Source organism: Triticum urartu, chromosome 6A (assembly GCF_056163025.1).
Source record: "Triticum urartu cultivar PI428250 chromosome 6A, HENAU_Tu73, whole genome shotgun sequence".
NCBI classification, from domain to species: domain Eukaryota; kingdom Viridiplantae; phylum Streptophyta; class Magnoliopsida; order Poales; family Poaceae; genus Triticum; species Triticum urartu.
In genome coordinates, this window is record NC_141878.1 from 64,142,470 (window position 1) to 64,169,702 (window position 27,233).

The 27,233-nt window shown below is 43.7% G+C and overlaps 3 protein-coding genes and 1 long non-coding RNA gene across 7 annotated transcripts; all 4 read right to left on the reverse strand.

The window, feature by feature from the left end:
• Positions 1 to 11,251: 11,251 nt before the first annotated feature.
• Positions 11,252 to 11,883, reverse strand: LOC147963940 (polyubiquitin). The gene has a single exon (XM_087526570.1). It carries the CDS (start codon positions 11,881 to 11,883, stop codon positions 11,422 to 11,424), a length of 462 nt encoding a protein of 153 aa, XP_087382696.1. The 3' UTR covers positions 11,252 to 11,421.
• Positions 11,884 to 11,925: 42 nt separating this feature from the next.
• On the reverse strand, positions 11,926 to 14,850 carry LOC125512446 (polyubiquitin 11-like). Its single transcript, XM_087526571.1, has 2 exons — positions 14,721 to 14,850; positions 11,926 to 12,567 (listed from the first exon to the last, which is right to left on the reverse strand). The coding sequence occupies exons 1-2, from the start codon at positions 14,730 to 14,732 to the stop codon at positions 11,926 to 11,928; spliced, it is 654 nt and encodes a 217-aa protein (XP_087382697.1). The 5' UTR covers positions 14,733 to 14,850.
• A 1,832-nt stretch (positions 14,851 to 16,682) lies between these two features.
• LOC147963941 (uncharacterized) lies at positions 16,683 to 19,876 on the reverse strand. Its single transcript, XR_015607209.1, has 3 exons — positions 19,737 to 19,876; positions 17,861 to 17,920; positions 16,683 to 16,888 (listed from the first exon to the last, which is right to left on the reverse strand). It is a non-coding gene; the product is annotated as an uncharacterized LOC147963941 (long non-coding RNA).
• A 2,573-nt stretch (positions 19,877 to 22,449) lies between these two features.
• LOC125530918 (uncharacterized) lies at positions 22,450 to 26,621 on the reverse strand. 4 transcript variants are annotated; one of them, XM_087526572.1, is made up of 5 exons: positions 26,427 to 26,621; positions 26,149 to 26,324; positions 25,850 to 26,019; positions 23,928 to 24,343; positions 22,450 to 23,197 (listed from the first exon to the last, which is right to left on the reverse strand). In XM_087526572.1, exons 3-5 carry the CDS (start codon positions 26,006 to 26,008, stop codon positions 22,759 to 22,761), a joined length of 1,014 nt encoding a protein of 337 aa, XP_087382698.1. In that variant the 5' UTR covers positions 26,009 to 26,019; positions 26,149 to 26,324; positions 26,427 to 26,621; the 3' UTR covers positions 22,450 to 22,758. The 4 variants fall into 4 exon arrangements, with proteins under 4 accessions (XP_087382698.1, XP_087382700.1, XP_087382701.1 ...); XM_087526574.1 differs by having other exon boundaries at positions 26,149 to 26,320; positions 26,427 to 26,617; XM_087526575.1 differs by having other exon boundaries at positions 26,149 to 26,320; positions 26,459 to 26,615.
• Between the last annotated feature and the right edge of the window lie 612 nt (positions 26,622 to 27,233).

Here is a 27,233-nt window from a genome sequence, read left to right on the forward strand (position 1 = left end):
GATCTGTGGTGTTTTCGGGCCATGCTCATCGCATCATAACTTCATCATCGTAGCTCCATTTCATGCGCATGTTATATCAAATTGTTCATCAGGATGTGCTCTTCATTTTGTTCCATTGTGCCATGCTTGTTTGAGTCCATCTTGATGCCCAAATGGTTGATGCAAGAGTGCTTCATAATGTTAGGTGCTGATTCGTATCAGTTTATGAGCATTTGTCATTTTTGCCTTAATTATTGTGTGTTGTATGTGGGTATGAGCTCTACATGTGTTTTGGGCTATGCCATGCCATCGTTACAGGGGTGTATGCCATGTATTTTTGTGATCAATGTGGTGACTAGAACAAGCATGCAAAGTAGCTCTCGTGATGTTGCTGATTTCAGGGACTTAGAATTTCACTAAGTCATTTCCCTGTTGTTATTTTTATGCCATGTATTCATGTTGCTACAGAGTGATCCATGCTTCTTTTGAGTATGTTCAGTAAGGATGATTTGTACATATGGTTGTGCTCTATCCATCCTTGTCCCTGTTTGCATTTATGGAGTGCCCTAGCATGACTCAATCTTGCTCTACTTTTGCTATAAAATGTTCCTGGCAGATTGTTTACGTGTTAATCAATTTTGCCAAGGTTGTTGTAGTTGATCCATGTATGCTATGAGATTGTTCTTGCTTTGGTTGGCTTCTTTATCATGTCTTCTTGCTGGTAGTATGCTTAGTTTGTCATCCATTGTCTTGTGTTGAGTGCATCGAGCTCGCAAACATGCCTTCATAATTCTGTTTATGCCATGTCCAGTTTTCTGCTAAGTCTGAATCTGTTAACAAAACTTGCTATGTTTACATGGGTGTCATCATATCTTATGATCCCTTTTGGCTTATGGTCAGTAAGGGACTTTTGTTATATGCTTTGAGTAGATTCATGACATGCCTTATATTGCTATGATATGTTCCTTTAGCATGTCGATATCTTGCTCTAAACATTGCTTCCTGATGTTAATTCCTGACATGTTAGTATTTTCACTAAGTCTGTGATGCTGATATCTTTTGCCCTTTTGCCATGCTTGTTTGAACCTTCTCTTGTATGATTTAGCCGTAGCTCAGTGTTCATCTTTTGTCAAGCATTTTGAGTAGATCACTGCCATGTGTTTTGTTGCTATGTTAGAGTGTAGTAGCTTAATTTCTTGTTGCATTCTAGATGGCATTGTGCTGTTAATCGCAGTATTGTGCCATTATTGTTTTGCTTGCCATTTGCAAACCGTGCATCCGGTTCTGGTGATCTTTATATCGATTTCGACCGAAATCAACTCATCTTTCCGGTGGCACCCTTGGTTTTCCAAGTTGATGCCTTGATCAATATTTTCCTTCCGGAGCTCGCATATGCATTGCATATCACATCCCGCATATCATGCCATATTTTGCATCATGTTGCTTGCGCATTGCACCGTGGTTGATTGTGGTTTCCTTTGCTTGTGTTCTTGCCTTGGGTAGAGCCAGGAGACGAGTTCGTGATTGAGGAACCCGTTGAGTACGCTTACGAGGATCAAGCTTACGTCAACTCGGAGAACTTTGCAGGCAAGATGACCATACCCTCGAAATCACTACTATCTTTGCTTGCTAGTTGCTCGCTCTATTGCTATGTCGCGATACCTACCACTTGCTATATCATGCCTCCCATATTGCCATGTCAAGCCTCTAACCCACCTTTCCTAGCAAACCGTTGTTTGGCTATGTTACTGCTTTGCTCAGCCCCTCTTATAGCGTTGCTAGTTGCAGGTGAAGATGAAGTTTGTTCCATGTTGGAACATGGTTATTGTTGGGATATCATTATTATCTCTTGTTTACTTTAATGCATCTATATACTTGGTAAAGGATGGAAGGCTCGGCCTTATGCCTGGTGTTTTGTTCCACTCTTGCCGCCCTAGTTTCCGTCATACTGGTGTTATGTTCCTTGATTTTTGCGTTCCTTACGCCGTTGGGTTATAATTGGAACCCCTTGACAGTTCGCCTTGAATAAAATGAAGGAAATATGCCCTAGAGGCAATAATAAAGTTATTATTTATTTCCTTATATCATGATAAATGTTTATTATTCATGCTAGAATTGTATTAACCGGAAACATAATACTTGTGTGAATACATAGACAAACAAAGTTTCACTAGTATGCCTCTACTTGACTAGCTCGTTAATCAAAGATGGTTACGTTTCCTAACCATGAACAATGAGTTGTTATTTGATTAACGGGATCACATCATTGAGAGAATGATCTGATTGACATGACCCATTCCATTAGCTTAGCACCCGATCGTTTAGTATGTTGCTATTGCTTTCTTCATGACTTATACATGTTCCTATAACTATGAGATTATGCAACTCCCGTTTACCGGAGGAACACTTTGGGTGCTACCAAACGTCACAACGTAACTGGGTGATTATAAAGGAGTACTACAGGTGTCTCCAAAGGTACATGTTGGGTTGGCGTATTTCGAGATTAGGTTTTGTCACTCCGATTGTCGGAGAGGTATCTCTGGGCCCTCTCGGTAATGCACATCACTTAAGCCTTGCAAGCATTGCAACTAAATGAGTTAGTTGCGGGATGATGTATTACAGAACGAGTAAAGAGACTTGCCGGCAACGAGATTGAACTAGGTATTGGAATACCGACGATCAAATCTCGGGCAAGTAGCATACCGATGACAAAGGGAACGACGTATGTTGTTATGCGGTCTGACCGATAAAGATCTTCGTAGAATATGTAGGAGCCAATATGGGCATCCAGGTCCCGCTATTGGTTATTGACCGGAGACGTGTCTCGGTCATGTCTACATTGTTCTCGAACCCGTAGGGTCCGCACGCTTAAGGTTACAATGACAGTTATATTATGAGTTTATGCATTTTGATGTACCGAAGGTTGTTCGGAGTCCCGGATGTGATCACGGACATGACGAGGAGTCTCGAAATGATCGAGACATAAAGATTGATATATTGGAAGCCTATGTTTGGATATCGGAAGTGTTCCGGGTGAAATCGGGATTTTACCGGAGTACCGGGAGGTTACCGGAACCCCCCGGGAGCTATATGGGCCATGATGGGCCTTAGTGGAAAAGAGAAGAGGCAGCCCCTCATGGGCCGCGCGCCCCTCCCCTCCCTTGGTCCGAATAGGACAAGGAGAGGGGGCCGGCCCCTCTCTCTCTTTTCCCCCCTCCGCGAATCCTATTCCAACTAGGATTGGGGGGGGGGGAATCCTACTCCCAGAGGGAGTAGGACTCTCCTGGCGCGCCCTCCTTGGCCGGCCAGCCTCCCCCCTTTAGTCCTTTATATACTGAGGCAGAGGCACCCTGGAACACACAAGTTGATCCACGTGATCTATTCCTTAGCCGTGTGCGGCGCCCCCAGCCACCATAGTCCTCGATAATACTGTAGCGGAGTTTAGGCGAAGCCCTGCTGCTGTAGTGCATCAAGATCGTCACCACGCCGTCGTGCTGACAGAACTCTTCCCCGACACTTTGCTGGATCGGAGTCCGGGGATCGTCATCAAGCTGAACGTGTGCTAGAACTCGGAGGTGACGTAGTTTCGGTGCTTGATCGGTCGGATCGTGAAGATGTACGACTACATCAACCAAACGCTTCCATTGTCGATCTACTAGGTATGTAGATCACACTCCCCCCCTCGTTGCTATGCATCACATGATCTTGCGTGTGCGTAGGAAATTTTTTGAAATTACTACGAAACCCAACATAAAACTCATCCAGCAAGGCCCAACCTTGGTTTTACCATTTGCCACCTAAGCCTTTTTCCCTTGGGTTCTGCAGACTCAAGGGTCATCTTTATTTTAAACCCCCCGGGCCAGTGCTCCTCTGAGTGTTGGTCCAACCTGTCAGCAGACGGTGACCACCAGGGGCAACTCTGGGTTGGCCTATCGGAATCTTGGACAATCCGGTGTGCCCTGAGAACAAGATATGTGCAGCTCCTATCGGGATTTGTCGGCACATTCGGGCGGCTTTGCTGGTCTTGTTTTACCATTGTCGAAATGTCTTGTAACCGGGATTCCGAGTCTGATCGGGTCTTCCTGGGAGAAGGAATATCCTTCGTTGACCGTGAGAGCTTGTGATGGGCTAAGTTGGGACACCCCTGCAGGGTTTTGAACTTTCGAAAGCCGTGCCCGCGGTTATGGGCAGATGGGAATTTGTTAATATCCGGTTGTAGAGAACTTGAAACGTAACTTAATTAAAATGCATCAACTGCGTGTGTAGCCGTGATGGTCTCTTTCCGGCGGAGTCCGGGAAGTGAACACGGTTCTTGTGTTACGCTTGAGCGTAAGTAGTTTCAGGATCACTTCTTGATCTTATAGCTTCTCGAACGTGCCTTGCTTCTCTTCTCGCTCTCATTTGCGTAAGTTAGCCACCATAAATGCTAGTGCTTGCTGCAGCTCCACCTCACTACCTTTTCCTACCCATAAGCTTAAATAGTCTTGATCTCGCGGGTGTGAGATTGCTGAGTCCCCGTGACTCACAGATTACTTCAAAAAGTTGCAGGTGTTGATGATAACCATGCAGGTGACGCAACCGAGCTCAAGGAGGAGCTCGATGAAGATCTTGATTGTAGTCTTGTTTTGTTTCCAGATGATCCGTAGTGGAGCCCAGTCAGGGCGATCGGGGATCTATTGCATTAGGGTTTGTCTTTCTTTATTTGGTTCCGTAGTCGGACCTTGATTGTATTTTGGATGATGTAATGCTATATTTATGTATTGTGTGAAGTGGCGATTGTAAGCCAACTCTTTATTCCTTTCTTATTCAGTACATGGGATGTGTAAAGATTACCCCTCTTGCGACATGCCTACTATGCAGTTATGCCTCTAAGTCGTGCTCCGACACGTGGGAGATATAGCCGCATCGTGGGTGTTTCATCACGGCCCCAAGATCATCATGTTGCTCCTCGTGGTCGTCTTTCTCATAGGCAACATGGCTCAGCTACACACCCAATCCCATGTGACCACATTTGCTGCAATGAGGCTCTGTTGTTTCAGCATGTGGCCACCCAACGACACCCCTACCTCCAGGGGCGTAGCCAGGCCCCAGGCTACCAGGGCCATGGCACGGGGCGTGGCCGGCTGATACTTTGTTGATTGTAGCTATAGAATCACTGCTTGGCACTGTTTCGCACTGTACCAATGTTGTTGGTCGGGCGTGGTTTCAGCCTGGCTACATGGTTGCCTACTTGGTGGGCGCTTCCTATGCTCTTGTCTATCAAGATGGTATTCCAAAGCCACCACCACATGAGCAAGTGGTTTCGTGTGCCTGATCCTTCGCACACTAGTACTTCTTGCCATCGATACCGTTTTGGTTGCCTTGACGCTAGAGTTGACCTATAGGGCCAACAAATAGGACGATTACTTTGGGCTGATGGCGGAGGCACATACACACATACTCCCTCCCTTTCTTTACTTCACATATTAGTTCTGTCCTAAGTCAATCTTTCTGAATTTTGACCCAATTTATAGAAACAATATACCAACATTTACAATAATAAATCAATATAATTAGATCTGTCATGAAATATATTTTTGTATTTATTTGGTATTTGTTGATGTTGATAAATTTTATTATAAATTTGGTCAGATGTTACGAAGTTTGACTTAAGACAAACCTACTATGTGCAGTAAAAATAGACAGAGGGAGTGCTAATTGTGTATATTATTGAACCCATTGTAATATATTACACACATTTGACCAGAAAAATGCATAAAATTGTGTGCTAATTAGTGGGTAGCAAGCTCCTAGTAACATGTGGTGTACTCCAGATTTTTCAGGATGTGTCTGATCATGCAAATTTGCTATCAAGATATATTTGTATACCACACACTTTAGATGCGCTCCCTTTGTTTCTAAATATAATTTTTTAGAGACTCCAATATGAACTACATACGGAGTAAAATGAATGAATCTACACTCTAAAATATGTCTATATACATCCATATGTAATCCATATTAAAATCTCTAAAAGGACTTATATTTAGAAACAAATGGAGTATTTATTAAGATAGTTAACCACACACACACACTACATACATATATACATACATACATACATACAATTCACAAATTAATCCAAAAGATATGAAAAACTGTCTTGTTTCTTAATCAAATTTAAACGGAATTCATATAAATATGCAATACATATTGTGTGGAAAACATAACTTTTATTACAAAATATAATTTAAATCCACTATAATAATTAGCTACGGTTGCCATCTGAAAATAATAAATAATAATAAATAAGTATTAAAGTTTATTATAAATAGTGATAATTATTTTGATTCACACCGGCACCCAATGTTTGTTGGACTGCGTTAATATTTTTATCGCTTGCATGGTTAACTGTTTCTTCGTCGCTAGCATATTTAAATCCTGCCTCCGCCCGTGACTGAAAGAAAAATATTCATTAACAGAAAGAAATATGAACACACTTTCACTCATTGCTTTTCAGCATGTACTCACACGAGGGACTCTGTCAAATCTCTATTGCAGACCATAATCTTTTGATCCCTTTATCGAAATGATTGATAGCAGCGCTAAAAAATCATAGGACTTCTTCTCTCTTTAGTGTGAACTCACATCTATTCTATTATAGGAAAAAAATCAACTATGTTGTCAACTATTTATGCTCATTTCTAGAGTGAAATAAGTTTCTTCATGAGCTTACGAATAAACAAAAATAATATATTCTATAGTAGTGTAGTTTGGTTTGTAGTGTAGTTTTTTCTTGACTCTAGTAGTGTAGTTAGCACGCCTTTCATTCTTTGCTTGCTTATGCACTTTTTAATTGAAGACTGGCCTTTCAATTCATTATTTTACATTTCAAACTCATGTTCATGGTCTGTTTTATTCCCAATTGTTGCCTATGTGAAAAGAGAAAAAAGAGAAATTGGGCCATGTTTCCCAAGAAAGACTGCCCTTCTCTCAGGCCAACAGTCTTATACTTATATCGGCCAGAAGAAACGTATCCACAGCTGAACTCTCAAGTCGACGGTAAATAGAGAAAAAATGAGACCCAGACGGATACCACGGAAGCAAGGCTCTTGCGAGTACGATATCTTCCTCCTCCAAATTGGACTTAGGATCAATAAGGTCCCTAAGTGATGTGGTGTCTTTTCCCTCGCATTTCATGATTTGGTTGATCCTATCGGAAAAGCACGGAGTCCGGCCTCCAATGTCATGGAAAGTGTTGCAATAGAAGAAAAAAAAACCTTGTGTGTTGCTCCTGTATGAGGTATAATCATCATTGTACGTCTGGTCGTAGAGCTCCTCTTACAGCGCAACGCTACTTCTGCGGGGCATGGTGGCTCAAGACCTTACCATGTTGTGCATAGAGGATGTGTCCGGGTTGAACAATGCGGAACTACTTTTTAATGTGTGTTATATTTTACAATTGAGTTTCTTACTTCTTATAGTATGTAGCAAGTGTATGCAAATTTCATAATCATGCTTTTTTATAACAACTCCGTATTACATAAATTTTCGAATAGCCAACGGATCCCCAAACGCTAATTTAGCATGTTCAGTCCTAGTGTGCTATTTTTTGTGAATTTGAATTTGTTTATTGAAAATGTATTTAGCAGTATGAATCTAGAAATTTCTTTGAATTACAAATATGCATATGCTAAATTGACACATCCTAAATTTCGACTATACAAATGTACACATCACTGATATTGTATCACCAAGTAATTCACTATTTATGTAACTACTTTTTCGAAATGGTATTTAGTATGTAACTATATATATGTCGGTTCTAAAATTTGACCGCGCCAATGTACATGTTTAACTGATCTATCACATGCTAGAATAAAGAACTTTCTATAGCATATTTCCGAAGATTTTCTGAAGAATTAACCTGCCAAACTTAGTGATTTTTACCGCGTATATTGTGTTTCTTTATTGTCATATGTCTTCTTTCCACATGCAAAAAAAGATCATCCGTTATATTTCATGATTGAGTTTCTTGTGTGTTCATCAACTTTAAAATTTTGATTAAATTATGTATTTTAGTTACATGTTTGACCAAATATATGTGAATAGCTTTTGACCATTTGATGTTGGTTAAAACTAAAGAATTTTACCATAATGAAACATTATTTGCTCACTCTTTCTATATATGTAGGAGAAAAAGTGTGTGTCCCTGCTTCTACAATATTTGTTCACTTTGCTAGAGGTCATCCTCAAATATGACTAATGGTCTACAATAGTTATTCAAGTCACTTTGAAATTTTTATGTCTAGAAATTTCTTTGCTAAATTGACACATCCTAAAATTTGACTATACCAATGTACACATTGTTGATATTGTATCACCGATAACTATTTTTTTGAAACGATATTTTAAAAGGGCGATGCTAGGCGCCGATGCACCGGCCGAAAGTTTGGGCCGGTCCTGCCCCAGCCCTTGGATGCGAGCCCGCGTGGCCACTAGATGTAGCAAAAAAACGATTCGTCCTGTGGGCTTCTTCTACCTCGGGTTAGATCTGCAGCTCCTGCTCGGTGTCCTCGTCGCGGCGCCTCCAGTCCCCTCTGGTCCTCCCACCCTCGTCGTTCGTCCTCGTTCGCTAGTCCCCATCCTCACCGGCTGGCCATCCTAGTCGCCAGTCCCCACCCTGTCGGCTGTCTTCGTCGATGTTGAAGCTTTTCCCAGATTGGCATGTCGTTGAAGCTCTCGACGTAGCCGTTGCAACTCTCCACGGCGACGGGTGTAGCTCCGCCGCCGCCCCTCGCCGTTGATGCTCGTTGCAGCCGACGACGACGGCCACCCAGTCAATCAAAACCATTAAAAAACCGTCGCAAACCCCCTGTGTTGCATACGCTAGAAAAAGCTTCTAACCCCTGGGTGGAAAAGCTTCAACCGGCACTACGAATCAGGAGGAGATGCAACCGCTCGCGCAAAATGCTTCAATCTTAGATTGAAAAAGTTTCAACCAAATGATAGAGAGAGCTTCAATCAAGCGCTGCTCAAGAACGAAAAAAGTTTCAAATTGTTTACAAAAAAGTTTTGATCGTGGATGAAAAAAGTTTCAACCATGTATGAAAACAGCTTCAAACATTGGAAAAAAAGCTCCAACCAGACACTGCAAACCAGAGAAAAGTTGCCAACATTGACATAAAAAGCTTCAACCGTATATGGAAAAAGCTTCAAATGGCTATGGGCGACAGAGAAGTTGTGGTTGCAGTCCGCAGTCACCTCGGTCGTCGTCGTAGCGCACCCCGGCCGCCGCGGGGTTGTAGCACATGGAGATCGCCGTGGTAGCACCCCGTCGTCCCCGGTTGCAGCATCTCCCGTGGTCACCCCAGTCGTCGGTCGCCTTACATGGATGTAGCAAAAAACTTCACCGGTAGAAGCAAAATTCTACTATGGTTGCAGCAAAAATCAAACGCCGTCGCCGTCTTTCGCGAGGTCGCAACTCCGCCTTACATGGATGTAGCAAAAAACTTCAGCGGTAGTAGCAAAATTCTACTACGGTTGCAACAAAAATCATCATTGTCATCGTCGCGAGGTCGCAGCTTCGCCTAATGGATGTAGCAAAAAACTTCGCCAGTAGTAACAAAATTCAACTGCGGTTGCAGCTTTCCCCTTGTTGTGCAGTTCCATTAGCTTTTCTGTCTATGGTTGAAGCTTTTTTCAACAGCTGTTGAAGCTGTTCTAGGTGACGGTTGCAACATTAGTATACGCGGGGTGCATCTAGCCATGGCGGCAGGCAGCCATGGCGACCGACGAGGGAGCGCCTAGCCGCCGGTGATGGAGGTCATGGTCGCCCAGTCACAGCCCGGAGGGGAGGGGGGAGGGAGGGAGGGGATGCGCCCGCGTGAAAGCTCGAGGTAGGGGATGGATCTAGCCATGGCGGCAGGCTGGCAGCCGGTAAGGGGAGCCTGGCCGCCGGCGATGGAAATCGTGATGGCCCAGTCACAGCTCGGGAGGAGGGGAAGGGGACATGCTTCCAGGGGGAGGCGCTCGCGAGAGGAAGAAGACCACATAAGAAAAAAAAACATTTCGCCTGAGGCCCATCTAGTGTACGTGGAAAAGAGCGAGCGAGCGAGGGGCACCGGCCGAGCGTTCGGCCGGTTTGCCGATGCCAAACGTTTCCCTATAGTACAAAGTTAAGACACTTATTTTAGGAAGGAGGGAATATGTAATTATAAATATGTCGATTCTAAAATTTGACTACACCAATGTATATGTTTAACTGATCTATCACATGCTAGAATAAAGAATTTTCTATAGCATATCTACGAAAACTTTCTTAAGAATTAACCTGCCAAACTTAGTGATTTTTACCTCGTATATATTTTCTATTGTGTTTCTTTATTGTGTCTTTCCACATGCAAAAAAGATCATCTGTTATATTTCATGATTGAGTTTCTTGTATGAAGTAAGAGAATACACATTTTATACTCTTATGTTCATCAACTTCTAAATTTTGAATTATATATTTTAGTTATATAGCTTTTGACCATTTGATGTCAGGTAAAACTAAAGAATTTTACCCTAATGAAACATTACTCTTTCATTATTAGAATATATATGTAGGAGAAAAAAGTGCTTGCCCTGCTTCTACAATATTTGATCATTTTGCTAGAGGTCATCCTCAAATTTTGTGTGACAAATCATAACACTATAATCAAACTTTTACTAATGGTCTTGAAGGCTACAATAGTTATTCAAGTCAATTTCAAATTTTGCTGTTCCATGCTTATTTAAAATGAACTCAGATGAGATAGCATGTGATAATTCATAGTATTACAATGATAACTCCATCCTGAAAGGGGCAACTGTAAAGTTAGCACGTGCTAATTCTAATTACTACAAAAACGCTGGAGGTGATTCTAAATTGGTACTCCCTCCGTCCCATAACATAAAAACGTTTTTGACACTAGTGTAGTATCAAAAACGTTCTTATATTATGGGACCTCCCTCCGTCCCATAACATAAGAATGTTTTTGACACTAGTGTAGTATCAAAAATGTTCTTATATTATGGGACGGAGGGAGTACATCGTTCTTCAATGCTACAGCTAATGCGAGTTAAAAACTGCATGATCAAGTAAACTGAACTTAGAAATTGAGATAGCACCACAATGATTCTTGTTGCTGAAGGCTGCAAAGGCACCATTTTCAATATATGCAGGCGAAAGGCGAAACAAAGGCATAATTCAATGCAAGAATCTGCAGACAAAACAAGGTATGGGCAAGAATGACACAAATTACGCACGATATTAAGGGCTCACTTATTAATCATATAACCAAAGCCATGGGAAGTTTTTAGACAACCGAACAGATCAGTGATGGAAACAACGACACGACCAGACAAGGGCACCCATTGGAGAACAACGGCGACACAAGACCTGTGAACCCTGGAGACAGAAGCAACGCCATGACCAGTCACTTACTGGCCACCACGCAGGCGGAGAACCAGGTGGAGGGTAGACTCCTTCTGGATGTTGTAGTCTGCCAGAGTGCGGCCATCCTCAAGCTGCTTGCCGGCGAAGATGAGGCGCTGCTGGTCCGGGGGGATGCCCTCCTTGTCCTGGATCTTGGCCTTGACGTTGTCGATGGTGTCCGAGGACTCCACCTCCAGCGTGATGGTCTTGCCCGTCAGGGTCTTCACGAAGATCTGCATACCACCGCGAAGGCGGAGCACCAGGTGGAGGGTGGACTCCTTCTGGATGTTGTAGTCTGCCAGAGTGCGGCCATCCTCAAGCTGCTTGCCGGCGAAGATGAGGCGCTGCTGGTCCGGGGGGATGCCCTCCTTGTCCTGGATCTTGGCCTTGACGTTGTCGATGGTGTCCGAGGACTCCACCTCCAGCGTGATGGTCTTGCCCGTCAGGGTCTTCACGAAGATCTGCATACCACCGCAAAGGCGGAGCACCAGGTGGAGGGTGGACTCCTTCTAGATGTTGTAGTCTGCCAGAGTGCGGCCATCCTCAAGCTGCTTGCCGGCGAAGATGAGGCGCTGCTGGTCCGGGGGGATGCCCTCCTTGTCCTGGATCTTGGCCTTGACGTTGTCGATGGTGTCCGAGGACTCCACCTCCAGCGTGATGGTCTTGCCCGTCAGGGTCTTCACGAAGATCTGCATACCACCGCGAAGGCGGAGCACCAGGTGGAGGGTGGACTCCTTCTGGATGTTGTAGTCTGCCAGAGTGCGGCCATCCTCAAGCTGCTTGCCGGCGAAGATGAGGCGCTGCTGGTCCGGGGGGATGCCCTCCTTGTCCTGGATCTTGGCCTTGACGTTGTCGATGGTGTCCGAGGACTCCACCTCCAGCGTGATGGTCTTGCCCGTCAGGGTCTTCACGAAGATCTGCATACCACCGCGAAGGCGGAGCACCAGGTGGAGGGTGGACTCCTTCTGGATGTTGTAGTCAGCAAGGGTACGACCATCCTCGAGCTGCTTGCCAGCAAAGATGAGGCGCTGCTGGTCCGGGGGGATGCCCTCCTTGTCCTGGATCTTCGCCTTGACGTTGTCGATGGTGTCCGATGACTCGACCTCAAGGGTGATGGTCTTGCTGGTGAGGGTCTTCACAAAGATCTGCATCTGTAAATACAAAGTAAACCCAGAGTAAGGAGCAGTTTTAAGGAAACATGTAGGGCATAAACATACAGGTACAAAGAGATGAAATCCAAGCTACAGATGAACGAGATCTCCGTATGAATATAGTAAAAATCCTAATCTATCAGCACAATCTTAAACCTGGTGAGAAGGCTATATACTCGAGTGCAACAGTAATAATATCATAAATTTCATTGTAAAACCAAGGCAACTATGAGGCTGCACCATGAGAAAGTGTAACATCCCAAATTTTCAATTTGGAATGTTATACAATAGATCATCATGCATGTCATATTTTCTTGCATTTTGGTCGATCCGAGAAATTTCACGCAACTCAAGGACCTTCGGAGAGAGTTGGAGATTTCGTTATTTTCATATTTGAGAGTTTTCTCAAATTTGAAAAGAGGATCATTTGATTTATTTATTTCATCTTCAATTATTTTTCCAATATCAAAAAAAATGAGAGAGGGAATAATATGACTTTCCCAAAGTTAGGAAAAATGAAGATTTAATGAATAAATCAAATTTTGGTTTTGCCGGAGTTTTGTTTGCTTTTTATTTGGATAGGGAAAAATGCGCGTTTTCAAAAATTGCATTTTAGGCCCGAAGAAAAGTTCATTTTGTTCGACTCATTTTTAGGAGTCGGGGAAAATTTACTTCGGGAATTTTGGAGTTCGTTTAGATTTTCTTTTCTCTGTTTTTCTGCGCGCGTAACTATTTAAAAAAAATACCGCAGCGCCCCGCCTGGGCCAAGGGCCCAGCCGGCCGGCCCAGCCGCCCCGTGCGCCAGGCGCAGCCGCCAGCCCCGCCGCCTGCCTTGCGCCGCCCCTAGGCCGAGTCCTAGTAGGACTCTAACCCCCCTCCTATTGCTTGCCCCCTCCCCCAAGAAACCCCCCCCCCCACCTATATAAATACCCCCATAACCCCCCCTCTCCCCACACCACCCCAAGCCCCAAGCCGCCGCCTATAGCCGCCTTAGCCGCGCCGCCGCCGCCGTAGCCCCTCGCCGGAGCCTCGCCGGAGGTAGCCCCGCGCCGCGCCTCTTTTTCTTTTCCCGGTTCGGTTTTTCTTAAAAGAACCGTTCCGTTTCTTTTTCGTTTTCTTTCCCGATTTTTTTCGGTTTCTTTTCCGAAAACCCTAAATCGGTTTTCGTTCTTCTTTCGGACCGTTCGTCTCAACGAACGTGATCACCGATTATTCCCGGTTAACGAACGTCCGTTCATTTAATCGTTCGTCTCTTTCTTTTCGTCGGATTTATTTCGCGATCGTGATCTCAGATCCGATCTTCGTTCTAGTCTTTCTTCTCGCTCGTTTATCGGAATCAGGTGATTCAAGCGCCTGGAGTTTCGTTTCGAAACCGCCGTTCCGACTAATCAACTTGAACAAGTTTTTGCCACAATAAAATTTGACCTAGATTTAACTAGCTAGAATCGAGTTGTTTTCTTCCGCCGTTTGTTTTCCGTTTCTTTGTTCGGTTCGTTCTTTCTTTGCAACCGGAGTTCTTAAGTTGAACTTTCTGGTTCGTTCTCTTGTTCGAGTTTTTCCTGTGCACTAGATGAGTACTTATTATGTGCTTGTTGTTTGTCTGCGATAGATCACCCGGATTGCGCCGCTTGTTACTTCGAAACCCTAAGACTCGCGGATTCTCAGCAAGGCAAGTAACACTTTGATCATACCTTTTCTACAACCCATGTTTTATTGCATTAGATCAATCCTCTCACATTGCATGATTAGGATCTAATTAAATTGTGGGATGGGAAGTAGATGAGGTAGTACCTATTACCTGTATTATTATGAAACCTTTGGAAGTTACTTCTACGTTTGCTTATTATGCCATGCTATGCTAGTAGACGTGGATTGGGTGAGTGATATCCATGACAGATGTGAGTGTTGTTAATTAATGGTTTACCTAAGATGGCAACTTAAACACACATCTGGGTGGATTGAGGCACCTGATGTCTATCAGGACTTGCCTGTTTTTATTTCGGACCGCCACCCAGGCTCAAAGGGATCATAAGATCATTCATGCTAGTAACTTCCGTGTGCAGCCATAAGCCATTATGGGCTCTGGCATAGTTGACTAAGTCGTGCGAACTCTTACAGGGTAGACTAGCAGATGTAGGGGAAAGTAGGTGTACCGGCCTATCCATCGTAAGATGCTAGCGCTTCTGAAAGACTGTGTCTCGGTCATCCGTCTTCTCAAACACCATGTAGTGCGAGAAACCAAACGGAGGCGATCGAGTCTTGTGGGGAAAAGTGCGCAAACCTCTGCAGAGTGTAACAAACTAATCATGATTAGCCGTGTCCCGGGTTATGGACAGCTTGAGTATCTAGTACTTGAATATCGTGTGAATCTCATCATGTTACTTCTAATTAATGTTGTTGGGTTTTAATTGTTCACTTAATTGGGATCGGAATGCTGTCAACCATTCTCGATGTTTAACAACTATCATGATAGTTAAATAAATTTATTCCTTTGCAGTAGGGAAAAACTGGCTTTACGCAAAACTGTAACCATAGAGCTTTCCACCAGCCATATATGCATATAGTATAGTTGTTTCATTCCATTACTCTCTATGTGTTACATTGCCAGCATATTCCATGTGCTGACCCGTTTTCGGGCTGCAACTTTCATGTTGCAGACTTTTCAGACGACGAGTAAGGTGCTTTTAGGTCAGGGTTCTATACTCAGTGATGCCGTTGGAGTTAATGGACCCATTTATCTTCCGAGTCTTCCGTTGTTATCGTTATTAGATGGCCTTAAGCCATATTTATTGTAATAAGTTCTCTTTGAGACATCGATGTAATAAGTGTGTGATTGCAACTCTGCTATAAATCCTTCGAAGTACTGTGTGATGTCAGCATTACTGATCTAGGGATGACACCGGAGCACAGTAGACTTGATCCATTCGGGTCGGGTCGCTATAGTGATGGTATCAGAGCACACGCTGACTGTAGGACACGACCACTAAGTTAAAGCAGTAGATCATCATTCTCTTCTCATTTTCTAACTCCTCATCTTTTCTACCCTTTTAGGATGACGAACGCGAAGATTAAGTACGCTCAACCGGATGAAGGCACACCTTTTGAATTTCACTTGAAGAAAGTCACTAAGTACCTGAACATTGGATTACCAAGCTTCACGGGAATCTTCAACGCCACTCTGCCTGAAGAGGAGCGCTGGAAGATTCAAGCTCATGTTCCGAGAAGGACATTCGCACCAATCACAAAGCCCATAGATAGTGTTTTCAATGCACCAACCTGGAGTTTGGGAAGGAGCATGGCAGCTCATATCACCATGGGACGCATTGGAGAAGTTTATCAAGAAGACCTCAACGACACTATCTACCAGATTTGCGGACGCTGAGACAAACAATGGGAGTTAGTCAGCACCAAGAAGGATAAATCCATTGCATCTTTCATCCAGGAGTTAAACCAGCACATTCGACGCCACAAGAACCATCTCCTTTGTCTTCAATGCATGCACTACAGCTGCTAACTCCAATGTGCTGGTTTAACTCCTGGATGAAAGATGCAATGGATCTATTCTTCTTGGTGCTGACTAACTCCCATTGTTCGTCTCGGCGTCCGCAAATCTGGTAAATAGTGTCCTTGAGGTCTTCTTGATAAACTTCTCCAATGCGTCCCATGGTGATATGAGCTGCCATGCTCCTTCCCAGACTCCAGGTTGGTGCATTGAAAACACTATCTATGGGCTTCGTGATTGGTGCGAATGTCCTTCCCGGAACGTGAGCTTGAATCTTCCAGGGCTCCTCTTCAGGCAGAGTGACATTGAAAGTTCCCGTGAAGCTTGATAATCCAATGTTCAGGTACTTGGTGACTTCCTTCAAGTGAAATCCAAAAGGTGTGCCTTCATCCGGTTGAGCGTACTTAATCTTCGCGTTCGTCATCCTAAAAGGGTAAAAAAGATAAGGAGTTAGAAAATGAGAAGAGAATGGTGATCTATTGCTTTAACTTAGTGGTCGTATCCTACAGTCAGCGTGTGCTCTGATACCATCTCTGTAGCAACCCGACCCGAATGGATCAAGTCTACTGTGCTCCGGTGTCATCCCTGGATCAGTAATGCTGACACCACACAGTACTTCGAAGGATTTATAGCAGAGTTGCAATCACACACTAATTACATCGATTTCTCAAAGAGAACTTATTACAATAAATATGGCTTAAGGCCATCTAATAACGATAACAACGGAAGACTCGGAAGATAAATGGGTCCATTAACTCCAACGGCATCACTGAGTATAGAACCCTGACCTAAAAGCACCTTACTCGTCGTCTGAAAAGTCTGCAACATGAAAGTTGCAGCCCGAAAACGGGTCAGCACATGAAATATGCTGGCAATGTAACACATAGAGAGTAATGGAATGAAACAACTATACTATATGCATATATGGCTGGTGGAAAGCTCTATGGTTACAGTTTTACGTAAAGCCAGTTTTTCCCTACTGTAAAGGAATAAATTTATTTAACTATCATGATAGTTGTTAAACATCGAGAATGGTTGACAGCATTCCGATCCCAATTAAGTGAACAATTAAAACCCAACAACATTAATTAGAAGTAACATGATGAGATTCACACGATATTCAAGTACTAGATACTCAAGCTGTCCATAACCCGGGACACGGCTAATCATGATTAGTTTTTACACTCTGCAGAGGTTTGCGCACTTTTCCCCACAAGACTCGATCGCCTCCGTTTGGTTTCTCACACTACATGGTGTTTGAGAAGACGAATGACCGAGACGCAGTCTTTCAGAAGCGCTAGCACCTTACGATGGATAGACCGGTACATCTACTTTCCCCTACATCTGCTAGTCTATCCTGTAAGAGTTCGCACGACTTAGTCAACTATGCCAGAGCCCATAATGACTTATGGCTGCACACGGAAGTTATTAGCATGAATGATCTTATGATCCCTTTGAGCCTGGGTGGCGATCCAAAATAAAAACAGACAAGTCCTGATAGACATCAGGTGCCTCAATCCACCCAGATGTGTGTTTAAGTTGCCACCTTAGGTAAACCATTAATTAACAACACTCACATCTGTCATGGATATCACTCACCCAATCCACGTCTACTAGCATAGCATGGCATAATAAGCAAACGTAGAATTCATAATAATACATGTAATAGGTACTACCTCATCTACTTCCCATCCCACAATTTAATTAGATCCTAATCATGCAATGTGAAAGGATTGATCTAATGCAATAAAACATGGGTTATAGAAAAGGTATGATCAAAGTATTACTTGCCTTGCTGAGAATCCGCGAGTCCTAGGGTTTCGAAGTAACAAGCGGCGCAATCCGGGTGATCTATCGCAGACAAACAACAAGCACACAATAAGTACTCATCTAGTGCACAGGAAAAACTCGAACAAGAGAACGAACCAGAAAGTTCAACTTAAGAACTCCGGTTGCAAAGAAAGAACGAACCGAACAAAGAAACGGAAAACAAACGGCGGAAGAAAACAACTCGGTTCTAGCTAGTTAAATCTAGGTCAAATTTTATTATGACAAAAACTTGTTCAAGTTGATTAGTCGGAACGGCGGTTTCGAAACGAGACTCCAGGCGCTTGAATCACCTGATTCCGATAAACGAGCGAGAAGAAAGACTAGAACGAAGATCGGATCTGAAATCACGATCGCGGAATAAATCCGACGAAAAGAAAGAGACGAACGGTTAAACGAACGGACGTTCGTTAACCGGGAATAATCGATGATCACATTCGTTGAGACGAACGGTCCGAAAAAAGAACGAAAACCGATCTAGGGTTTTCGGAAAAGAAACCAAAAAGAAAAACCGGAAAGAAAACAGAAAAGAAACGGAACGGTTCTTTTAAGAAAAACCGAACCGGGGAAAGAAAAAGAGGCGCGGCGCGGGGCTACCTCCGGCGAGGCTCCGGCGGCAGCGGCGCGGCTAAGGCGGCTATAGGCGGCGGCGGCGGCTTGGGGTGGTGTGGGGAGAGGGAGGGGGTTATGGGGGGTATTTATATAGGTGGGGGGGGCGGGGGTTGGGGGAGGGGGCAAGTAATAGGAGGGGGGTTAGAGTCCTACTAGGACTCGGCCTAGGGGCGGCGCAAGGCAGGCGGCGGGGCTAGCGGCTGCGCCTGGCGCACGGGGCGGCTGGGCCAAGGGCCCAGGCGGGGCGCTGCGGTATTTTTTTTTAAATAGTTACGCGCGCAGAAAAACAGAGAAAAGACTAAACGAACTCCAAAATTCCCGAAGTAAATTTTCCCGACTCCTAAAAATGAGTCGAACAAAATAAACTTTTCTCCGGGCCTAAAATGCAATTTTTGAAAACGCGCATTTTTCCCTATCCAAATAGAAAGCAAACAAAACTCTGGCAAAACCAAAATTTGATTTATTCATTAGATCTCATTTTTCCTAACTTTGATCTTCATTTTTCCTAACTTTGGGAAAGTCATATTATTCCCTCTCTCATTTTTTTGATATTGAAAAAATAACTAAAGATGAAATAAATAAATCAAATGATCCTCTTTTCAAATTTGAGAAAAGCTAGTAAACAAATACAGAATCAAGAGCCTAAAAGAACCCAGCTTATAGACTTGGCAACAATCGTTCAGAACCAACCTATTCAGCAAAATCTAGCAAAAACGTAACAGATAAGACTAGCAAAACCTAGCAAAACTTAACAAATCTATAAGCACAATCTTTGGCCTGTTGAGAAGGCTATACATATAGTCTAACTCCTAGCAAATCTATGCTCAACAACAATCTGAAGAACAACAATAATAACACGAATTTCAGACTAGAACCGACAGGCAACTACAAGGGTGAACCATGAATAAGTTAGGCAAAAATAAATTCAGAATATGGAACCTAACGGAATCAACCAGCTACGCACACTTAGATGAAGCGAGCCAACAAAATCGATGCATAGGACTACGACACGCATACTTTTGCAGCCAAACGAGCGGAATCAACCAGCCACACACGCCTGCCTAGATCGGGTGGCCCAAATCGACACCAATCGGCGGATCTACTCGATAATCGAATCGACAGCAAGCGATCAACAAGCAATAGCGCCTCAGCCAGCGCGCAGATCTACTCCAAACGACGGGTTAACAGACGAGAAATCGAGAGGCGGATCGATCGGAAACTCGCGTACCTTGGGGAGGAGGACGAGAGAGCCTTGGCTTCGATCTGTCGGAGATTCTTCGGTGGGGATCGGAGGGGGCTGGGTTGGATTTGCGGAGAGGAGAGGAGAGCGCGGATTTTATAGTCGGGGAGGCCGGGTCAGATGGGAAGGGAGGAAGAAGAGTCCCGTGAGGCTACGGCACCGGTGACGAAGACGTGTGGCGTAGGGAGACCGATGAGATCTTTTTCTTCTCTTGGACATGAAGATTTTTGTTCCTTCTTTCCCCAAATCGCCATTTCTTTTTTACCCTCCAGCAAATATTTTACTCTCTCCGTACATCCATTTCTACGCCAAGTAATCTAGGATAAAAAATAGTACTCCCTCCGTTCCTTGATATAAGGTGTATAGATTTTGAGAAAAAACCTGAAATATAAGGTGTATTGCGTTGCACCACTCGTTTGGATTTTTTTAAGAATTTAATTGCATTTGTTTATATTAGGCAACCTCCTCTATTTTCTCATGCCAATTAGTCAGGTATAATCTCACCCAAAACTTATGAAATTTTCCCTCCATGTGCATTCTTTAATTTTCGTGCCAAAAACTATACACCCTATATAGAAACGGAGGGAGTATTTACTTGCTCTTTCTTCTTCCGGCATAATGTCAAATTGGCAGCTACTCCCTCTGTCTAAAATTGGAAGAAAGTTAAGCTGATTTTATAAGAAACGAGATTTAGGTAATCAAAAACGGAGAAGAGGCAATATATATATTCTGAACTTCTTCTCTCTTCTTGTTGCCGGTTCCCATTGTACTGGGACGACCGCGCACGAGACCGGCCTTGCAGGCGGCAAGTTGCACGGCAATGCCATCGTTGGCGGCAAGATGGGTAGCAACTCCGTCGTCACTAGAACCCTCGTCGCTAACACCAACGGCGTGGAGGGGGCTGGCCATGGATCTGTACAAGATGAGGAAGATCGGAAGTAGAAATGGTGTGCTGAGCGTTCTTCACATAGGAGAAAATTAGACGGGAGAGGCAAGTGAGGTAGGTTCGTGGGCAGAAAATGTTGAAGGAGAGAGAGACGAGTGGGTGCTCATGGTAGCTAACCACACGAGAGGGTTGTCGTCGTATTTTTTTTTATTTCCTGAAAACTAGCGGTCGTCAGCAGAAGTCGTAATTGTGTGTTTTATATTATGGAATTGCATGCAATTCCTAATACACCTAACATATTGGAAAGGAGAGAATGCCAAATATATCAAATCTGTTCGAGAAGCTCTTCGGGCTAAAATAGGTAGACCGCTAGAGATGCTTTTATCTAAAGATTGTACACGCTATTTCTTGAATCATTTAAAACCATCTTTGACAAAACCACTTTCCATATAAAAAACTGATTTAGGTGGAGTTGGGTAAAAAAATTGTCCAACTAGTTCTGTAAATGTAATTTTTGGGCGACCCTATATAATCAGCCTAACTTCCTCTCCATCTAGGGAAAGTTAGCTCTTCCCGTAAACCTTCTCTAAAAATATCACATCAGCATGCCACTATCGTACATGTTGTTTCGCCGTTCCTCAACAATAAACTATTATATAGGGAGTTTTTAAGGGGACTTGTTGAAGATGCTCACATACAAATCTCCATAAATTACATCAACATCTCCATATAACCATCTAAAAGTATATATACATCTCGTATAACAATTTTCGAGGGAGGTTTTTAAGGGACCTATTGAACATGCTCTAACGCCAACTCCAACGTGGTGACCCATTTCGTCCGACTGCATCTGTTTGGGTAGAAGCGGACAAAAAAACACGGCCCAACACGCCGACGCAGAACTGGTGGGTGTCCGTTTTTCTGTCCGCCGCGATCCATTTCCGGGCTAATTTTGGGTCGGGTTTACTCGACGGGAACGCGCGCCACACTCGCCCTTGTCCTCCCACTGGTCTGCCCGTCGGTGGTACAACGACCTTTCTTTCCCTCCTCATCCACACTCATTGATGTGGGCCAAATCATGACCAATACATCAAAGAGTAAGGTTCATGCTAGCACAAATGTTAAACCATTAGAGCAGCCAAAGGAAGACATGGGCAAAATCATTATCTTAGTTGAGAAGTTTTCAGTGCCTATTTTAGGAGAAATGACCCATTTGATTTCTAGCTACAACTTCACACCTAAACCTAATTAATTCTAGAAGGGTCTAACATGTTTTAATGGTTGGATAAGATGGTGTTTGAAGTCATCTTTCATTCAAAAAAAAAGATGCATCATTTGAGGTTTTGAGTCAAAAATTGTGCAAGTTCCTCAACAAGTTTGCTCCTGCTACAACTTGGAGCTCACTAATTACCCTTCATTTTAAGTTGTTTTCATATCTAACTAGTAGGTGCTTCTAGTATAAGTACTCCCCAGCTATTCCATATGAAGAACTGAAGCTCACTAATTTACCTTTCATTTTAAGTTGTTTTCACACCTAACTAGTAGGTGCTTCTAGTATAAGTAGTCCCTAGCTGTTCCATGTGAAGGAGGATCAGATTTCTGAGTTTATGTTTGTAGACAGTAGGTAAGAAGCACTAGTACCGTTGAGTGTTAGCCTAAGGCACTGCATATACAGCATCTGAACGGAGTGAATAAACTGTATGCATCTATTCCTCTCTGGCAAAACGAAGACGAACAATAACCGTTGAACAGTGACCATTAGGCAGCAGGTTATAACTGTTAAATCTGTGTCCTAAATGCTAAGCCATCACATGATGATCCATCTTAAGAAAAGCGCTAATTATCAACAAAAGTCAAGGGGGATAAACACCCGTTTGATATGATCAGAACTAAAAGCATCCAACTGCTAATGGCCAACAAAAGTCGCCAAAACAACAACGTCACCTGCGAAGAACAGGGCTAAACACACGGAATTAGTGCTGCACCGCTACTGATCTATGAACAACAGATGAACATGAACTAACCCAAACCAATCCCAACTGTCCTCAGGCTAGCTAGTTTTTTTTTCTTTCTCTTCTTGTTTCTGTATGAATCGATCCACTGTCGCGCCCTTCTTTTCCCTGGTTAGCTCCCCATGATCCGCCTGATGGCAGCTCGCTGCGACGAGGATAGCCTCGCCGGGAAGGCCACGTCGAACCTGATCCTCAGGCTCCCCTTCTTCCCAGGCTCCTTCCTGATCGGCCACCCTTCGTTCTCGATCACAATCTCCTGCCCAGGGCGCACCACTTCCTCCACCCTGACGGGAAGGCTCCTGCCGTCAAGGGTCCTGAGGTTTATGGTTGTCCCGGCAAGAGCGTCCACCAGGGGGATCTCCTGGCTTACCAGGAGGTTGTTCCCTTCCAGAGTGTAGGTGTCATGGGGCTTCATGTCGATGACGAAGGTCAGGTCCTGCGGTAAATAGCCGTGCAGCATGTCGCCTTTGTTGGGAAATGTCATCTTTGTTCCCTTTTTCCAGCCTGGCAACACCTCGACCTGCAAGATCTCTGTCTCAACTTCTACCTTTCTACAGAAGATGACATGAAGAGGGACAATCAGATGCGCAAGATACTGAACACAACATCTCAAGCCAACAAAACTAAAGAGGAAGAATTTCACTCAATTGGAGTACAAGGGTAGATAAATAAAAGGTAACAGACTGGTTATCAGCCACCTGGCTCATATTCAAAATGATTTTAACATCAGTTATGCAAAGCACGTGTGCATTTATCAACCACCTGGCTTATCAATGTAAACAACATCCAGAATTCAGGCAAACAGTAGCCATGCCCTTGCTACCAAAATCCTTTATTTAACTTCCAACAATTCCACTTTGGATTTATCAGAGGATTTAACTAGATATAAAAGGATGGTAAATTGTAAGGTTGCTAAATCCAGAAAAAAAATGCAACAAGAAAGAGTAAACTATGAAAAGGTGCTCTATATTCACAACTCCAGGTAAAACATGCTAAAATAAGCAAAAGAAGATGTTGAGCAAAGATATTAAATTCGGATAACACACATGAATTCAAGCTAAGCTTTTGATGAGTAGTTCAAATCCACACTATAAAAAATTACTTGCAAAAAATGGACTTGGCAATATGCAATGATAACGCAGTAGAGAATACAGACCAACATTTTGAAACTTTAATTACAAACATCATGTCAGTAGAGGCTCATATTCAAGCTTAATGTTCCCACATTAAACAGAAGCCCAACGAAACATGCATGTATATATGAGAAAAGTAGACACATACCTATCTGATTTTGCGACATTCCTAGTGATCTTCATCTTCCTTTTTGTTCCATTATACAGCTCTTCAAGAGTGCAAAGTAATGTCTTCTCCACAGGCGGTGGCTTTTCCAGATGGCTTGTACTGGTACCAGGCTCCTTCTGAGAACTGGAAGAAGCTTCACTTCGACCATTCACTGCTGAGGTCCGGTGTGCTGGTTGAAAGCGCCTTCGGTCTTGATCAAAGGTGTATGGCTTGTTGCTCGCCATGAACTCATTAAAGATATCATCTGGATCACTAGGATTGTAACGGAAATTACTTGGCCCACTTGAGCCAGAAGCTGTGGCGGTCCGGCTTTGCGAACCAGGTGGAGGCATACCCTTTAAACCTTCTTCACCATATTGGTCATAAATTGCACGCTTTTCTGGATCACTTAGTACCTGCCAAAATTCAGACAAATTTGCTGAGCAAAGAGCAAATAAGTAAAACAACTCCTGAACTACGTATTTAAGTCATGAAGGCACTTGGGGGGGGGGGGGGGGGGGGGGGATGGGAAACAAATTTTGCATAACTGATGCTTTTCTGGAAGAATGTGCATTGTATAACTGATGCTTTCCTAGAAGAAAGTACAGTACGTCACATACTACAAGCCCTGCAACCATGTATGTTGTCGAGTGCCAGACTAAAACTAAGCAAGTGCAGTGCAGTAAAACTCTGAAAGTCTTGTGAGGCAATGAAGTCATATTCAAGTGATGGTTGCCAGAGAAGGAAAACAGCGTCAGTTTAGTAGCTTTTGTTTGCAATTGCATTTAAAAAATGAAAACTGAAGTGACCTAATCTTGCACACATCTAGTGTAGGCTGTGGTGGCGGAACGTTCAGGACATGTGTAGTGTCTGGCGGTTCCGAGGGAGACTGGCAGAGCGGCCCAACTTTGCCCCCTTTTCAGAATTGGATTCTCGCTTCTTGTGGCTGGATTGTGTCATGTGTGTTTGTGTGGATGGCATCTAGGCCAGGGTTTGTTTGGTAGTGTCCGTTGTAAATTTGTCTAGCAATTGTTGGTCGTACTCTTGTCTTGAGTGCGTGGATGTTTCGGCCTAGTCTTATGCTTGTACAGTTGTAACTTTCTCTTTCTATCAATGCACCGATACTGAAGCTTTGTGTTTTTCGAGAACAAAAATAGTGTATTACTATATGGGCAATTGGGCATCACCATACTAAATGCGGAAGTTGCAGATAGCCTAAGCAAAAATATTTTTCAACATACTGCAAATGCATTTTCAGATATTTAATCAGTTAACGGTTAAATTTAAGTAAAACTAGTTAACGGTTATGACTTTTGACTTCTGAGATGGAGAAGAGTATAGCTACTTATGGAACAGGATACAAAATTGCAGAGCTCAATATAACCTGACCAGGGGTTCACATTGTCAAATTGACTTTTTTCATCCAATTTTAAACTGCTAGAAAGGATAAATGAAACAATGATCTCATTTTGCACAACGAAATGCTACACAAAAGCAGTACATGCCCAACAAGTACTAAACTGCAAAGAAGAAAAACATGAACCATATATTGCTGCTTGTAAATTCAAGTAGATTGAACATTCTAATTTCCAAATGGGGCACATAGCACAACTTGGAGATCCAGGTAAAACTACAAATTTAAGCTAAAAAGCTTCTTTAGCATGACTAGCTTGAAATGGAGATGCTGGTGGTATGGTGTGCCACAGCTAAATGGTCAATCTTCATAACCATGATATACAACTGAACACACTAACCGAACAACCTTTTTTATATGCGTAAAACAAGAAAAGATAAATCGTAACATTAACACTAGAAGCTACCCACAGGAATAGCTATCATTCTATTTCGAACCGGCACCGAATCAAACACACGTACCCCGCAACCGACGTTGCATGGAAAATAAATGCGCATAATTCACTTGCCTCGTAGGCCTCAGTTATCTGCTTGAACCTGGCCTCAGCCTCGGCGCCACCAGTCGGATTCTTGTCGGGGTGCCACGTCCTAGCGAGCCGCCGGTACGACTTCTTGAGGTCCTCCAATGTGGCATTCCGGTTCACCTTGAGGATGTTGTAGTAGTCCATCGCCTCTTTGCCTTTCACAGACACAAGCAAACCACAGATGAGCAATCAAAACCCTAACCCTAGATCACCATGCTTCCAGACCCCCAAATCCGCAAGAACCCCACCAAATTCAGACAAACTTTGGGTGGTCTAGATCCTACCTTTCGTCCACCGCAACCTGTTCAACACTGGATTCTCGGCAGCGGCGCCAAGAAATCGACGAAATCTGCACAAGAAACGCGGTGGAAATGCCTAGCCTCGCGCGACCTTCAATCCTCAGATATAACCCGGTAAGAATTTGCCGGAGGACAGCCGCAAGATCGTGCCTTCCGTCTATCTACAACCAAACAGCGCCGAATCAACACGCCAGAAATGCGACGGATACTGAGATACAGATGAGCCAGAGGGGGGAGAGGAAGATAAGGAACAAAACCGCCACCTGCGGCTTCGAAACGCCGCCGGAAATCTCACCGGAGAATGGGCTCCGCCGCTTCGGAAACCTCCGCCTTCCCCCTCTCGCCGCGAATCTGCGGCAAGGGGGCGGAGCCGCCCTGATCTCGCGAAATAATTTTTGCAACTGACCTTTTTTTTTTCCTCCCTCTTGCTATTTTTTCCTTTTATCTTTTGTCTATAGGGAGGATATGGATTTATTTATATTAGTTTTCGGGGCTTTTAAGGAAGGGGAGGAGTGGGATACTCCGTATGGCTTTTTGGCTGGTCTGATTTTGAAATTGGTGCGGCGGCTATTCATGGGTGATTGGAAAATTGCTCATTTCCTTCATATTTGTGTATCATTTTCTATCAATGAAAAGGAATATTGCGCATTTGTGTAAAACACACCGTCGAACGAATGTTTCTAGTTTTTGCCCCAACTTTTCATTGCAATCCCTTCCCAACTTTGATATCTCTCGCCGATAATTTAATTATGTTGGGATCGATTTCTTTAATTTTTTTCTTTTCACGCATACGCAAGATTGTGTATCATTTCATTGATAGGTGAAGAATGAAACAACTACAAGATGCAACTCGCACCCCTGCATGCACAAGTGGCGTGATTGCAAGCACATGAGCGCAACAAGAAAAAAAGATGCTCGTCCCTAAGACAAAAGGTCTTCATCTCGGGGCAACATCAGGTTGAGCCCCTTGGCTCCACCCCTATCACAAAGCCTAGTCTCCTACTCGACAATGCGGACAAAGTGTGCGACAAAGTATGTCAACCTGTCAAAAATGCATCCATTTCGATGCT

Bases quoted from the DNA above. Each gene is read 5' to 3' on its own strand.
- LOC147963940 (XM_087526570.1), bottom strand. From the start codon at position 11,883: ATGCAGATCTTCGTGAAGACCCTGACGGGCAAGACCATCACGCTGGAG.
- LOC125530918 (XM_087526572.1), bottom strand. From the start codon at position 26,008: ATGGACTACTACAACATCCTCAAGGTGAACCGGAATGCCACATTGGAG. The intron at 24,344-25,849 runs GCAAGTGAATTA...GAATTTTGGCAG, and splicing joins AGATAACTGAGGCCTACGAG to GTACTAAGTGATCCAGAAAA. The intron at 23,198-23,927 runs GTATGTGTCTAC...CATCTTCTGTAG, and splicing joins AATGTCGCAAAATCAGATAG to AAAGGTAGAAGTTGAGACAG.